We start from the raw sequence: 17332 nt of genomic DNA on the forward strand, positions 1-17332 counted from the left end.
TATTTATAAAGAAAACTCAAAACAACAAAAAGTTGTTTTGAGTGTTTTCATCCAAAATAAACTCAAAATTCAAAACACATTTATTTATTTATTTATTCATATTTTATTATTATAGTGAAAAAAAATATTACAAAATTCATTAACTTTAAAATGTAGAATTTTTTTAATAACTTATAAACATTAAATATTTTTAATTTACTAAATAATCAAATTTATTGAATAAAATATTATTAAAAAATTATTTTTAAAATTTCAAAGAGAACGCGTTTTCTAATTTTCTGTTTTGAGAAATAGTTTTTCAAAATGACAAAGAGAACGTGTTTTTAATTTTCTAAAAATAGATTACCAAAACAAAAAACTGAAAATGAATTCAAAACTCAAAACTAAAAATTAAAAAGCAAAGAGAACGCACCCTAAAGTTTTCAAGTGCATCATTGCTTGTGATCCTTTGGAAGAAAAGAAAAAAAAGATTGTATTTCCATTCACATCTATTTATCTCCTTGCACGCTCAAGAGAAATGTCATTTTTCTTATATTTTTTTGAAATATTCTCTTATATCTTTTACTATCGTTCTATTATGAACTTACAAAGATTAAACTTAACCTTTTTAAAAGACATTAATTATGACTGATCCAATTATAAAAATCATCTATTATAAATGTTTATATCTGAGTCTGTTACAAAAGCTACTTAAACGTAAATTTAGATAGAAAATGTTATTGGTACATCTATTTTATACACCTTGTGCCACATAAGGGGGTATTATGACAAAAAAATCCTTCATGAGACGCATAGAGGCGCAGGTTATTTTGGTTATCATATCTCTTTATGTAGCTCAAGATGTACATAATGGGTGTATATCTAGCATGATTGAATTTAAATTGACAAAATCATTAGTTGAGAGCCCGATAATGGAGTAGGTAGATTGTCAAACTATTATGATATTCTGGTGTGCTATAATTTTTTGTTTTTAACTTTAACTTATTTAAATTTTTTTAAAAGAAAGTAAAAACTTAATTCACTACTCTCTTACGTTAACTGTATTTTACAACATAGAATATCATTGCAAATCAAACTTATATTCTACTAGGGTTCTATTTGTAGAGATGTAAATTTGTGAATCAAAGGTTTAATTAATGAATTATTTTATGATCATTCGGAATTTGAAATGCGATATGAATTATTTTATATTTAAATCCACTTAGATGTTAATGTTTGATTGATTAACATTTACCTTTAATATTTAACATTTATAAACTTAATTACAAAAATGTAAGAACCCAAAATACTGTCCTTATCGGAGTGGGTGCCCGGCAAACTGCAGCGGATGAAAATAAAATTTTAAAAATTAAAATGCCACGTGGCTCATATTAATTGATAATATATATATTTTATAATTAAAAATAAAATGTAATAAATAAATAATATTTAAAAATAAAATATATTTATTATATCTTAATTATTACACTTATAACATGACCTTTTTAAGAGAATGATTACTTTTACTTTTTTTTTTTTTAAATTTAATGAGAGAATTTTGTAATGTAAATTATGATAAGCGCACGTATGCTGGAGCGCTCAAATCAAAGCGTAAGTGATTAAGTAATCAGTGGTGGAGTAATTGGTAATTGGCATCAAATTTGTAATAACAATTGTCATTAACTTGCTTCCTTTTACCTCTTTTTCTCTTTCTCTCACTCAATCACTCACAATACAATTATACAAAATAGTTATTTTGTCAACGTGAGAGAACATAACAATTACTTGATGTAGTCAATTTGAAGGAAAGAACATAAGTCCTATCAAGGTGATGGGACCCACACACCATCTGTCTATTAACTCGCGTCACGAGTAACATATAAATTTTTTGTAATTACATTAAACGAAATTTAATAATTTATTTTTAATTACGTTTTTTATATATTGTTATTAAAATTATTAATGACAAACAAATATTCATGCATTGTCTCTTCTCATATTCGTACCATCATCGTCTGTTTATTTGGTAAAAATTAGTTAAAATATAACATAATAAAAATTACTTTTATCTAAAATAATTTCTATATTTTACTTTTTTTATATATATTTTACTTAACAAACACTACCTTAGAACACTATTTGTAACTTTATAACCAAAAGATTAAATTTTATAATGAAATTTCATCTCCAATAGAAATTTGCAAAAGATCAAAAAGCCTCACTGAGAGGCTTACAGAATAGGGTTGAAAAGATCAAAATACTCTCATCTCCAATAGAAATTTGTAAGGATGTCACTGTAGAATCCAGTCTCTCTCCCTTCTCTCATGACCATGCACAGAGCTCTCGTCTTTTTTCTCTTCCTTCTCTCATGATTGTGCGACCGCCACGCCTAGCGTCGGGCCGCCGTGGGAGAATCATCTTTATAAACCAAATATAAAGATGATGACTAAATATAATAATGTCTTAAACGTGTTGGTGCCGCCGCGTTATTTATTAGTGGTGTTGTCAAGATAGGTAGAATGGGGAGGAAATCAATGCACTTGGAATTGGGATTAGATGGGAAATTGAATTTGAAATGTGGTGGGAATTGAGACGTGAGATGTTTGGTTTGGTTTGGTTTGGTCGCTAATAAGCGTGAGGGAGTGAGCCATAGACAAAGGTCAGCCACCTGCCCACCCCTTCTTTCTCCATTCTGCAGCTTTCTTTGATTTTGGAACTGACCCCACCCTTTGACCTACAATTGATGTTCTTACTGATTTATTATTATTGAGAGATGAAACTTATTTACTTTGTTAATAATATTGTTATGGCTAAAGTTTTTTTTTTGTTTTTTAATTTTCTTGTATTAAATTAAGATACTATTTTACTAGCCTTACCTAATAATTTATAAATATGATCCCATATTTACAATAAAATAAAATCATTGTGTTTGAATTATGGAAAAATCTAACTTTTACTTTTTTTTTTTTTCCAAAAGGCTAAGGCTGCCTGCCATACACTGCTCAATCAAAGAGAAGTGGTTAGAGATTGTTGACTTGCTTCTTTGTTATGTGTTGCAGTAAATTCATAGACGGAAAGGCTGCTTGGAGTGAGAATTTTCAACCGAACCATGATACCATGTGCACAACGTTTTGATATTGATACGTTTGTATACCTTATAAGATATAATTGTTTGCTTCTTTTTGTTTCTTTTCCTTTTCAAATTTCTTTTGTTAGAAATGCTTCGTACGTCCACATAGATCCATTCACCGAAGACTTTCTCGTGCTTAAATTAGTCAATTATATAGGGACGAATTTACATATGAGCTGAGACAACCCACCATCACATTTAAATTTCTAGAATAAAAAAAATTACTTTTTAATAAGAGCCCAATCCAACTTAGCCTACAGGGTGAATCTAACCCACAGTTGAGCCCAGCCAATTTTTTTTTTTAAATGAATTTATTAACCCAAAAAAATTATAATTGTTTTTGCAGCCCAGCCTCAATCAGGGCCCACCCCTTGCAAACCCTACTCTACCCTTGCCCTTCTGCAAAACAAACCCTTCTCTTTTCTCTCGCTCTCACTCGATCCTTTGCCTTTGCTCGCTTGTCCTCGCTTTCTCTCGCCCATTTCGACCAACACCCTGTCTTGTGGAATCGCTCATTCTCTCTCATTTCTTTCTTGTTGCCTCTTGAGATTTCAGCCCCCTGAAACTTCCAGATCTGCTTCATCCGAGCTATACAATTGATATGTTTTGCGATCTTCTCGATTGGCTCTTTAATATCCCTCTAAATTTTTGTTGTCTATTTAACCCATCTTAAACTAATAATAATGTTATGTATACTATGTATAATTGTTAGGGGGGGGGGGGGGGACATAAAATTTTCTTGGGCAATTTGTGAAGGGCAGGCATGGCCCCATGGAAGTAGATGTGGGACCCACACACCACCCAACCCCCCTCTTTAGCCTCTCCTAACATAAACTTCTAGATCTGCTCCTACAATTATAAAAAAATAAAAGTAATTGCATAGTAAATGAGATATTTTAGAGAATAAATGATTATGCTTTAAAGTTGGGCAAGCAGTAAAAATAACTCAAATATTTTCGTAAATTTACAACTTTATTAAATCATTTTAATTTTAACAATTATGTCTCAATTGATTTAACTAGGTGCAATTTTATCCAATACTTAAAATAGATTTAAAAGACACGTGTTAATGCTGACACGGCATGCTATGTGTCATATAATCCTTACATCCTTACACTTAGTCACATGTCATATAACATGTGACATACCACATTAGTATTAATACACGCATTTTAAATTAATTTTAGATGTTAAAAAATTGTATAAAATCGAGTCAATTGAAATATAATTATTAAAATTAAAATAATTAAATAAAATTATAAATTTACGAAAAGATTTAGATTTTTTTTTATTTGTCCTTTAGAGTTTTACATTTTTGGTAATTTATTATCCATATGCCTTTTGGGGAGATTCTTCTCGTGACGGGGGTATTTTTCATCTTCTAGGTGGATAGGCCTCACGAGATTTGTTCTCATCCTTATCATTTTGAAATCCTCTTGAGATTAACTTCAGGGGCAATTCTACGTACTCTCTTGGGGCTGCCAACTAACTTCGGGGGCAATTCTATGATGACTGAATACTAGTACGTTTATGAGACTTGTCTCGTTTGTGAGTGATTTAGACTTTGACCCTTATTTCATCCATTTATATTCTTGTATTCAAGTCCTAAAAAAACATCAAGTGTCTTGTGTAGGAATATTTTATACTTACCTCACTAAATTAGTGAGAAAGTATTTTGTTATTGGTCATGATCTCAAAACAATTTTTTTTTAACAGAGCAAAAAAATGTATTTTAGATCAGCTATATTTGCATCTCGCAACTCAATATTAAAGTGGCCTCATGCGATTTCATGTATGACCATCATGTGTTTGGGTCTATCGTATATTAGTATTTAGTGTTCTAATATTAAATTTAGTATATGTTATAGGGATTAATGACGTATTCTTGTAAATTAATAAATGATCATATATTCATTTCATAAATCTCATTTTTATTTATATGAATGAGTCCTTATACATCTTGGTAAAAATTTTATTCTTAAGTTGTTAAAAATATATGACAAAGATCTTTAGTTTCAAATTTTTTAAAGTGATTTTCGATCTTCAGATTTATTAAATGGGAATGTGATTAATCGATCATAGACCGACACATGGGCTACTACCATTAATTAGCATGAGATGTTAATGATAATTGATAGTGAGTTACATGTCATATTGTATGAAATGCAGATAGTAGACATATAAGTAGATATTAGTTGAATATCTACTAAATGTGATGTCTGTAATAGATCACATGGTTGAGAGGATTAATGATATATTATTGATTTTCAATTGTGTATCTGGTCCTTTGACTTGAGATAATATAGTTGTCTTGTGCACTTATATAGAGAATTTTCCATTGAGCATAACCATTTGAAGTAAGAAGTGAAAATGCTTTTTGTACAGTTGTGTATAGAGATAGATGTTCGTTGATAGGATCTATTGACTTTTGACGTGGGGTGAACATCTTATACCATCTTAGTTGATTGTAGTTGGAAAACTCCTAGCCAAAATGCACACAATGAGAAATAAGTTTCCGATGTTGGAAGGAGTTCTTATGTGTCATCTCAATCGCATCATATTGGATCTAGCATAGTTACTGAGTTCTGTGAATTTTAGTCCATGTCTCTTACTCGATCTGGCATAGTGGAAGGATTCTAATGCACAGTAATCAAAAGCCTAAATAGGTTTACCAGAAGCATTGACTTCATTATCATTAGCATCATCCTAAATACTAGCTAGAGAACACTTAGGATCTTTTAGGATGCTTTGAGGAGATGGAGAGATCATTTTAGTAGGTTAAAGTGTTCGATCAGCGTTAAAAAGTTTGACGTGTGTTAAGTATTACATGGCTATGAACCTAGATAGTCAACATATGTTGAGTTATGGGCCTAATTAGTGGTCTATTGTTGTTAATGTGTTTTTCATCATTAAGGAGTTAATGATGTTAGATGTTGTTAAAAGTTAACAAAAGGATCAACAAATTGGGAGATCGTTAAGAGTTGACGGGCATACCTTTAAGATTTAACGGGTTTAATTAAGAGTTAATGAAAAGGCAATTAAGAGTTTATAGTAGGGCCTAGATGCAATAAATCAAAAGTTGTAATTGGAGGCACAAGGAGTCAATAGTTGCTTTATGGACAATCGACTGTTTCGCTTGAATAGGCTAAAATGATAGACCGATTCCTATAAGTAGTTGATAGTTTTGTGAGCGAGATTAAATTGGTGTACTTTTGCCTTTTGTCGCTTTCAGCAACATAACATTAAATGCTTTGTTTTTATTTCATCATGCTCTTCGTAGAGCATTTAATAAAGATATTTAAAAGGAGAGAAATAAGAAGAGAGATAAAAGAAGATTGAGCGTGCTAAGAAAGCCATCGGCCCTTGCTTTATTTTATCTCTTGTTCTTGCTCTCGTATGCTTCTTTTTCCTACTTCAGAAGCTGAAAATCGTCTCTTGTTCATTTCTTTTCTTCTTAAGTTGATACTTGGTCGTGAGACAACTGATTCTTATCCTTAAGAACCACTGACAGCTTTGGCTCACATTTGTTGAGACAGGCTAGCACACATCCATTGAAGGGTTTCGATGTAGCTCAGGTGTGGATGGACTGAAACCCTTATGCATGTGAGGGTGGATTGGTCATCTAAGCTAACAAGTTCGAGATCAGGCTGTAGCAGTTCGTGGGAGCTTAGCTAGAGGTCAAGAGCTACGGTGCATTAAACAACCTACAGTTTCTTCATCCACTTGAGGTTTGTGATACTCAACCCTTTATGGATTAATGGTTTTATTATTCATATGGATGTCTAATACTAAGTCTTGTAAGGGTTTTTGTTTTTCTTTTGTTGTATTTTGTTTGTGTTTTTGAAAAAAAATTAAAAACCCGCCTCCCCTTTGCATAGATCCACTAAATATTGGACCATCTTTTGGGGTCTACGTTGTTTGCGATTACAAAATCCCTCTTTACTCATTCTCTATATATAAAAACGTTTTTTGCATCATTAGCGATGCATGGCACAAGTTCTTATTCCTTTTGGCAACTTCTCAAAAACTACATTTCACTTATATGTGTTGAACATATAGCTAGTGTTTCTTCTATACTAGGATTAAACTCTTATTCTTAAGTATGAAAAAATAAGTAACCATGACCTAGGTTGTACATAAATAGAAATAGTAAATGGATATGATACGAAACGAAAATAAAGAAACAATATTTTTCAAAAAAGTATAAAACAAAAATGTTGGGAAAATAGGCAAATGAAAAATATAAAAGTTTTTTATAAATATAATTTTAAATATATAAAATTATAAAAAAATTATTCAATCAAACATAAATATGAATTTTGTCATCTATAAAGCAAACATAAATACAAATTACTTTTGTTTCTAACATGGTTATTGAGATAGCAGAGATAAAATTATTTATATTTTTTATAAAAAATATTTTAGAAACATTGAAATGACAAGTTATAGAAAATCTTATAAATGACAAAATTTGAATGAAATCCTTAAATTTTATTTAAGGCATTATTGGCTTATTTTCTATAGTTTTAGTTTGATTTAGATTTGATTCAGTAAGTAGGTGGCCTACATTTTTTATTCAAATAATGTTTTGGGCTTTAATAGCCAAAGTTTCATGTGTTGAGTTGAGGGGTTGGAGATATGTTTCAAGATAAAGTTTTCTATTTGTCACACTCATACCCCCTAATAATGGTATTTATTTCTATGAATAATTTGAGATATTTAGGATTGTCGTTTTTGTGCGATCTCTTATCATTCGTACTCTCAATTTCGATAAAAGAAGTAAATCACAAATGAAAACTTTATTTTACTGTATAAGATAAAAAATTGAATTCACAACCTATTAATACTAATCTCAATTTATTATGGCTCAATTAGTTGACTTGTGTGCCGAGAGCAATAATTTAATTTAAAATATTTTAAAATTACAAAAATTGTAACTTAGCAACTTTTCATACAATCCATAAGGAGTTTATTTTTTTCAAAAGTAAATAATTAAAGTTAAAAAAAAGTAAAAATTGATAACAGTCTTTAAAAGTTTTATTATTTGTCTCTAAATCATTTAATCACTAAGAATATAATTATTGACACAAACAAATGGGACAAAATTATATATCAACTAGAATAGATAAATAGATATATATATATATATATATATCTACATTGTTTGCTTACATCACTCATTGAACTTATTATTGCTTACATCACTCATTGAACTTATTATTATTAGAAACATATATATATATATATAGAATAATTTAGAGTCATATATATATATAGAATAATATAGAGTCATATAATATTACATTTTAAAGATATTTTTTAATTTTTACTTATAATAATTTTATTTAACTCTAATTATTTGCACATATGTGAAAAATAATAATTTTTAAAATAAACATATAAAATATACTCATTATCATTGTAACTCTATTTTTTGCAATGCCTGAGAGTCATTATAATTTAGATTACCAATTAGGGGTGAATTAAAAAATTTATGTAAAAAGAGATTAAATTTTTTTTTTGAGATATAAAATTATATATCACAAATTTTGGAATAAATTGTAATTTTTTTGACTAATTTATTATTAAAAAATATTTTTTAATTGTAGATTGTCGCGCGAGGGGGAGGGGTTTCAACATAGGCAGGACAACTCACATATGGATATGCCTTTATTAGTAACAATACAATATAATATAGTATGAGAAATATCTCTTGGTTTCATCTTTCATTTTAAAAATTACAATTGTAAATTTTTAAAATGAAAATTTAAAAATGGATGAATTATGGAAGTAAATTTTATCCAAAGACTGGACATTTGGACAGTGTATTACTATTCAGCAAATTTGAAAGGGGCATCCTTTTGATTTTTGTGAATCTTACGGGGAACGAGTGTAATTTACCAAAAAAGGATGAACGATTCCGTCGGTTCTCCAATCAAACGGCCTTCGCACTTCCCAGTTCTGCCTGCTTCTGCAGTTTAGAGATTGGATTACGGTAGTGTCTCCTCGAGTTGGAGAAGATGAAGCTTTCGCTGAAAGTCCAAGACGAAACTGATGAGAAGCCCCAATCTCTCCGCTACCACCACCGCTCCAATCCACTCCTCCTCCGAGCCAAGATTCCGGTGACCGTCTTCGGCTTCCCCTTCCTCTCCGGCGTCGCCGCCTCCGACCCCTCCGACCTCTCCCTCTCTCTCCGCACCAATTTCCCCTCCGGTCCCTATCTCAAGCTCTCCTACACCCCCACCTCCGCCGGTTCCACCGACGCCCCGCCGCCTCTCGCCGTCTCTCTCAAATCCGGCGTCAGCCTCTTCGGCTCCCCTCGCAATTCCCCTCTCGTCATCTCCGCGCACTTTAGTTTCTTCCCACACAACCTACACGCTAATCCCTCTTTTTCTCTCCAAATCAAGCCCCAATTTGGCGATTTCTCTCTCCAGAAAACCACGTATTCAAACCCTAACCCTAACCCTAACCCAAAGGCCAATGGCGAGGTCACTTCGATGGGATTCGTGCCTCTGGAGAGGCCGATTACTTGGAAGGACTTGTCGCTGGAGTCTTCTTCTTCTTCTTTTTCCCCTTCTAAAGGCTCGCTTTTGTCTGGAATTGCGGTCATGGCGAAGACGGCATTGCCGGTGACCAAGCACGTTGCGGTGAATTTCCGGTGGGGCGTCAATTTTCCCGCCAATATTGGGAAACAGTTGCCCTTTCTGGCCGTGAATAAGATCGGTATAGAGAGGGTTGACGAGGTGAAGGAGGCCAAGGAGGTGGAGTCGAAGAGCAGCGAGGGTAATTTGGAGCTCTTAAGGGGCATGTCTCTTTCTCTGAGAAGAGAAATGGAGTTCTTGCAGAAGGAGAACAGTGAGATAAAGCAGAGCTTGGAGGACTTGAGGATAGTCAAGTTGGGCGGGCGGGAATGGAATTATAGAGCTAAAAATGTCGATGGTGTTGCTAAGAAAGCATCACCGATGACCGAAAATTCTGCTGGGTTTGAGCAATGGAAGACCAAGAAGAGTGGTGTGCAAGACAATGTGCTGAAAGAATCGAGGAAGAATTCGAATTTGGAAGGTGCTTTGGAGAGTGAACTGCAAAAAGCTATCAAGGCTGCTTCCGCTTCGTCCTAAGGTTTGAATTTATGTGTATTTTGAATCTAATTGATCTGCCTCTTGTATGTAGATAATAACTGGGTCCTTCTTTATGCGACACTTTTATAGTTATTTAATCAGTATAGGATTGGCTTGTTTGTTCAAGTGTATTCTCTGGCCTGTTTGAGCTATGAGGACAGGAATTTTTTTCTCTCTGTTTACTGGCAGTAGAGTACTGGTGCTAGAAGATGATTGGGTTGTATCAGAAGCATTGAGCAACAACCACACTGCATTGAAAAGCCAAAGTTCCTTTGACAGTGCTAGCAACTTATGCGATATTGTCCTTGGTCATATTTTGTTCCCAAAAGACAACAAGATTCTTGTTTCCGGGCTCATCTTCATTCCTGTTTTTTCCTTCTATACAATAAATTAACTGTCGCATCTTCATCTCTGTTTCTTCCGTCTATACACTAAATTAGCCATTGCAGACGAGTGGATTGCAGGTTGTATTTTGATTCCTTCCTCATACAGGTTACATGAGCAAAGGCTGGCCTGCCTCCCTTTGTGCAACCCCAAAATAAATAATGAGATGCCTGTTACCGAGCTTGTCTTCGCCCCTGTTTCTTCCTGCTATACTCTTGCAACCTGTGTTGTCCTTCACTCATGATACAGTGTCTATATGCATTAGCCATGATATTGAAGGCTGAAGCCTGATGCCTCCTCTTTTGGGTAGGCTGGAGCATGATATTGAATAACAGTTTGTCAAATTAGTCAAACAAGCGCTTTTGTAAAACAGGGCAGTCCCATTCTCCTCCCCACATACCTCATTGGCATTAAAAGATCATCAGTCTTTTATATAACAAAGCTGGATAAATGCTGAATGTAGTTGATCGCTGAATCTTCACTCTGGTTGACATGATAAAAATTTTGGGGACATTTGTTTTAGTCTTGTTACGCTGATCATGTATGTTTTAACAATAACTTAATTTATTCATTTATTATTAATAAAGTTACTTGTGTCTCACCAATATCAGTAAAAGCAACTATGGACTTGTGCCTGGAAAGGGTAAACCAGCCCGTGCAAATTGCCAATCACTCTTTCAGCAAAACTTTAATTTTCTTTTTAAAAAAATTAAGTAGTCCTTCAAATGAGAACCTACATCATTTCAAGCATGACACTCCCAAGTAAATAATTTTCTTCTTTAGATTAGCACACGCTTTACTTTGGTGAAAATGAGAATAGTCTCATTGTGAATTTTAAATTGCATTCTTCATCACCAGCAGCTTTACTCTCTCTCTACATATATATATATATATATTGTTTGCATTTTGGGAGTTTCTCGATCACACATGAACTGATATGTTGAAAAATGTTGTTTACCAAGTACCTGTGGCATGGTCAGTAATAGAAACTGAGCATAAAATACTTTTCATTAGAGGAAACCTTCTATGCTTGCTGTCATTATTTATGATCGGACTTTCCCTGTAGCTATCTTATGAGACATTCTTCAAATAGTTCCACTTTGAATGACCTCATGGTCACAAATAAGAAGGATGGGAGGCTGAACTGGGCTGCTGTTGCAATCAAATGTGAGTATGGGTTTTTGAGCCAGCTCATTTTGGTCACCCATTCATTTCGGTATAATTATCAGTATTCCACAAAAAAAATACATTGTTAGCTCATGTCCCGTTTTTCTGAAGTGACCATTCTTGTCTGGAAGCTTTCCTGCATCTCTTTTGCTATCTTTTTTGTCTTGACCACCATTTGACGCAGTGGCGTTTCCCTCCCCTAATCACTCACCTTCATTGTTGGTGTTCGATTTGGGATTACTATAAAACCACATCCTTATAATGAAGTATATTCCTTTTTTTTTTTTTTGTGAATATCGTTTTAGTAGAAATATTCTTGAAGGCTAATTAGTATTTGTTTTGATGGGATGATGGCACGTTTAAGTTGTACTCCTTCAGCTTCGCTAATCTTCCTTTTCTCTTCTCCATGCTGTGCCTTTTGTGCAGGGAATATAGAGGGCCAACGAAACCGTTTTGAATTTGGGCAATTATCTCATATATTTAACTTATTTGACAAGCTACTAGGATAAGTTTTTTCATATAGAAAGCTTATAGTATTGATAAAAAAATAAAAATAAAAATTTGGATTTTAATTTTAATATGCAAACAGTGTATAACTTAATTTGACATAATTGGGGGGATCAGAGCATTTTTGAATTATTCAATGAATATGGAAACGGTGCAACCCTATTTGTAATAGTAAAGAGAATTTGGGTAATAGAGAGACTAATATATTATAGAGTCGTAGCCCAGAGCCGGCCCTGGCCCAGGGCTGCCAGGGCTACAGCCCTGGGCCCATAACTGAGGGGGGCACAAAAGTTAGAAAAAAATTAATAAAATATATATTATTTTTATTTTTATCCTTCATAATCAGAAAAAATTTAATAAAATATATAATATATTTATTTTTGCCCCCCTATTCTCTCAACCCCCTCAAAAGTTGTCCCCTATACTTTATATTTTATCTCTAACTACCTCCTCCACTTTCACAAAATTAATCTATTTATTCCCTCACTATTCTCTCTTCCCCTCTCCTTCACGGCAAAAATTTGAAACCCAACTCATTCTCTCTATTTCTCTTCCTTTAATTTTCTCTCAACAATATATCAATAAACAATTAATTTTGTAAAATCTAACTGTTTGATCTTCGATTTGATCGCATTTTCACCGTGAAAGTGGTCTCGATCTATAAAAAGGTAAGTTTTTTAAAATTTTCAGTAATTATTTTTAATTTTCAATACAGATCCATAATATATGTTTCAAGTTTTAATTATGTACTATTATATTAGACTGTTAGGGACATCAATTACATAAAAAACAATACTGAGGGTATAATGGATTCTAGTCATATTACACTGTTATGTCAAATTAAGAAATTTGTCATTTTTTTCTTGTTTTATGAATTTTTTGCCCTGAAAATTTGTAAATTGTAATACATATCTTTATTAACTTTTTCTTATTTATTATTTGATTCAACTGAAAACTTAATTGGGATTCTTATTCTTTATAATTGGAAGTTTCAAGTGAAAGAAAATATATAAAAAATTCAAGTTTTATTGTTCTTTGTTAATTAGTTTTATTTTTTTTATTGTATTGTGTTTATTATAAAAATAAAAAAAATATTTCTTAAGAAACAACTTTCCGAAAATCTTAAAAGACAAAGAAAGAAAAAAGAAGAAGAAATTGCTCAAAGTTTAAGTGGATATTTGAATAAATATTTTGTTAAATAAACTAATACTTCACTTGAAAATTTAGATGAAGATTTACCAAATGAATGTGAATAACTAATTCAATTTGAAGAATTAGTCAAAAATGAGAATGAAGTGAATGAAGAAATTGGTGATGTAGATGAAAATGAAAATATTGATGAACCTTTCCTACAGATGAAAATAAATATTAATCTAGATGAAAATGAATGTAGACTCAAATATATAATTTTCGTTTAATAATGTATTGTTTACAATGCGAGGTACTCTTTTTCTTTCGTTTGAAATTTTGTCCCATTGAATTTTTCTCAAAAAAAAATTTAATGAGGCCCCAAAGTATTCTTCTTTGTCTTTTATAAATTTTAATAACTTTAATAAAATTAATTAATTAATTAATTTTATTATTTTTTATTTAATTTATATAAAAGGGCACACTTGATAAATTTTGCCCTGGGCCTTATTAAACCCAGGACCGGCCCTGTCGTAGCCCACCCTATAGATGCGCTAGCTAGTAAAAATTTGGAGGAGGACGACATAGGCGTTTAGCTAACAGACATAGAGAGATACGGATGGGGAGATTGACGATGGATATGAATGAATCAGGCCATTTGACTAGCGGTTGAGCTTGCCGCCGGGGCTTCATAGGACGGCGGCTTTCCCGTGATCTTTCCTTCTCAAAGGGAGAGAGATGGCGTGGTAAAGAAATTAATACGATGGTTGAGTTGATGCAACATGCAACTCTCCAATGTCCGTTTTGTACACATTGGGCGCTGCTGGTTTCCCTTCCATTATTTTATCCTGGCGATGGATTTCTTTTATTTTGGTAGTCTATTTCATATATTGGGGGGGGGGGGGGGGGGGGGGGGGGTCACCGTAAGATAATGTTTTGCTTTTCTTTTTAATTAAATACAATCATCACTTCATTTAAAAAATAAAAGAAAGAAACTTAGGCTGTTTTTTTTTGTTTTTTAATTTTTAATTTATTTTTAAAAAATTAAAATTACGTTCTTTTTGTCAGTTTAAAAAATTATTTTTTAAAATAAAAAATTAAAAAACGCTTCTTTTTAAAATTTTGAAAATAATTTTTTAATGATATTTTATTAAATAAATTTAACTATCTAAAAAATTAAAATTATTTAATTTCAAATAAATAAATAAATTAACTTAAAAAAACATAGGAAGTATGATTGATTATAAATAGAAAACATTAAAATAAAAATTAAAGACATGAACTAATATTACATAATGTGATTATAAATGATAAAATTGTATCATTAGAAAACGCATTTATAACATGCGTAATATACTTAATAATATATTATATGTTATCGCATATTTTTAATTATAATATAAATATATTACATTTTTAAAATTTTAAATAAATATATAATTTTATTTTTAAAATTTAAGAATAATTTTTTTTTCCTTCTTTTCTTTTTTCCCCTTTTCTTTTTAGAGCCAAAACATGAAAAATAAATTGTGTTTTCCATGTTTTGGATTTATAGAATGTTTTGGTTGAAAACAACTAAAATAACATTTTGTTGTTTTGAATTTCCTTTATAATTTTTTTGTTTGTTTTCAAAAATGTATTTTTGAAAATGATAAAATAAACGCATTTTCATTGATTTAGAAAATTTAAAACTAAAAATAGCCTGAAAACAACAAAGAGAAAGTACCTTTCTTTTTCTTGATTTTTAAAATTTAAAAATAAAAAATAAAAAATAAAAGTTGAACTTTCCATAAATCCCGTCTTTACAATCTGACCCAAATTGAGGAATGTACAAACTAAATTTAGGGTAAAATTTACTTATTTTATGTAGATGGAGTAATTTCTATGTAGACTTTTATGTGATTTTAGGTTTTTGGTTTTAGTATTTTTTTTTGATAACTAACATTATACCAGCAGAATTATATATAATTAAGGCTCATAAAATAAAAGCTGAACTTTATACTCAAAACTCATTAGCACTATAATGATTTTAACATTTTACCCCCTCCTCCTCGAACAAGTAACAATGTTAATTAAAAGGAACACTAGAACATGTATTATGTATCTTCATCAACAATTCTCTTTCTCAATTAATTCAACTCTCTTACATTACACCTAATGTCTGTTAATATATAAATCACCCCCAACACACTCTTTCTAGAAACGTAATGGACCTAACCACATTGGCATATATATTCAAACATTGTTGAAAATGGTACATCAAAGAACGTTTTCTTTGAAAGATGCATTATGCATGGTTAATTAATAGTCAAGAACATATACATATATACACATACGTAAATGTTGACAATCAAAGATGTGCAGCAATTAATTAATGTTGAACATTGCTCATCCATCCATTCGAGGGAATTGAAAAATTGCAATCGTAGGTGTTAATATTGTATGGATAAGATATTAGATTTGTGGCCTCCAGGGATAACTCAGCGGTTGGGGGCGAGCACGTACTTGAGGAGTGTGAACTATAACCGCTATATAATCGGTGGAAGGTCTCGTGTTTGATTTTGGTTGTTGGGTTCCGTGATTAATCTCTTCTACAAAAATCTTGAAGTTGAGTTGCGAAGTCTTTAAGATGAGAAATTTGACTTTTTGAGATGTTGGATTTGTGGCTGTTATAATATGATATTTTATTGTTATAAAAATATGTGTACAATTAAAAATTTATAATAAAACTTTTATATAAAATGATGATATTGTAGAAGCATATAAAATTATTACTATTGCCATTTTTTTTTTTTTTGTAAATAAGTAAATGATTACTTTGTTACAAGTATTGCTTAAACGAAAGATTTAATGTATATTGATAATATAAATATATAACAATATTATACCTTTAAATCTACTTATAAATTAAGAAATGTGAATCTCTATTATTCTTTATTATAGAAAAGTAAATATTAATGAAAGAAAATAAATAAATAAATAATGTAACATATAATAAGAGTAAAGGTAAGTTTAATATTGTATGATCTTTAAAAGTTTTATATCTATATTCTTATATGTGTGATATTATTTATATTTATGTTTAATTTTTTGGGCTTCATTGAGTAGTATCTCAATATCTTTAGATTTGGGTAAATACGAATTTGTATGATTGATGTTTAACTGATAATTAATTAGACCAGACTAATGCATATGATATTTAGTATATTTCTTTAAAGGGTACGTATATGATATGGTATATAATAAGTATTGAGTCTCTGTCTGGAATTGTAGCTTTTGTTTGAAAATGTTGAAGTTGAACAACAATATATGTGGAGGGGCTTAATTTTTGTTTGAAATTGAAGAAAAACCTGAAGCTTTTGTTTGAACTATGAAGGTATCCTAAGAAATTTGAAGCTTTTGTTTGAAAAAACTCAAATGCTCTTAGTCTTCGCCCTCTGCCTGTCTCTGTCTCTGTCTCTGCCCAAGAGATGGCGCTACTTTGCGAATTTTTCCTTAGTCGGTGTTTGTTGCATTAATTGCTTAGACTGAATTCACCACAGAAATTTACTTCTCTTCGTCCATAGGGATTTCTTCCACTTGACGTGAGCATCACAATTGATATGACAAATTGAATGGCATTTTGGGACGATTGTTCTTGCGCAATTGATGTTTGTGTTTTTAATTATATCAGAAAAGATAAATTATAAGTTGGGCCTTTGACTTTTACACATACAAAGATCGAACTTAGAATCTACTATATTGATACTAATATATTACTTATCTAACCGCATGACCTATAATTTGGGGACAAATAGAATGATATTTTGCATCATATGAAGAGAGAGAGAGAGAGAGAGAGAGGGAGAGAGAGTTGCAATGTGTAACAAATATAAATGAGAACTGCTAAAGTTGATTAGCTTATGGGTTCATTTGCAAG

General features: G+C 31.4%; 1 protein-coding gene across 3 annotated transcripts; it reads left to right on the top strand.

The window, feature by feature from the left end:
* Positions 1-9000: 9000 nt before the first annotated feature.
* On the top strand, positions 9001-11126 carry LOC127812432 (uncharacterized). 3 transcript variants are annotated; one of them, XM_052352807.1, is made up of 2 exons: positions 9001-10228; positions 10720-11126. In XM_052352807.1, exon 1 carries the CDS (start codon positions 9130-9132, stop codon positions 10225-10227), a length of 1098 nt encoding a protein of 365 aa, XP_052208767.1. In that variant the 5' UTR covers positions 9001-9129; the 3' UTR covers position 10228; positions 10720-11126. The 3 variants fall into 3 exon arrangements, with proteins under 3 accessions (XP_052208767.1, XP_052208769.1, XP_052208768.1); XM_052352809.1 differs by lacking the exon at positions 10720-11126 and adding an exon at positions 10677-10691; XM_052352808.1 differs by lacking the exon at positions 10720-11126 and adding an exon at positions 10417-10635.
* Positions 11127-17332: the final 6206 nt, after the last annotated feature.

This window comes from Diospyros lotus, chromosome 11 (assembly GCF_014633365.1).
Source record: "Diospyros lotus cultivar Yz01 chromosome 11, ASM1463336v1, whole genome shotgun sequence".
Taxonomy (NCBI): domain Eukaryota; kingdom Viridiplantae; phylum Streptophyta; class Magnoliopsida; order Ericales; family Ebenaceae; genus Diospyros; species Diospyros lotus.

Excerpts from the sequence above, each read along its gene's own strand:
- LOC127812432 (XM_052352807.1), top strand. The coding sequence starts at position 9,130 with ATGAAGCTTTCGCTGAAAGTCCAAGACGAAACTGATGAGAAGCCCCAA.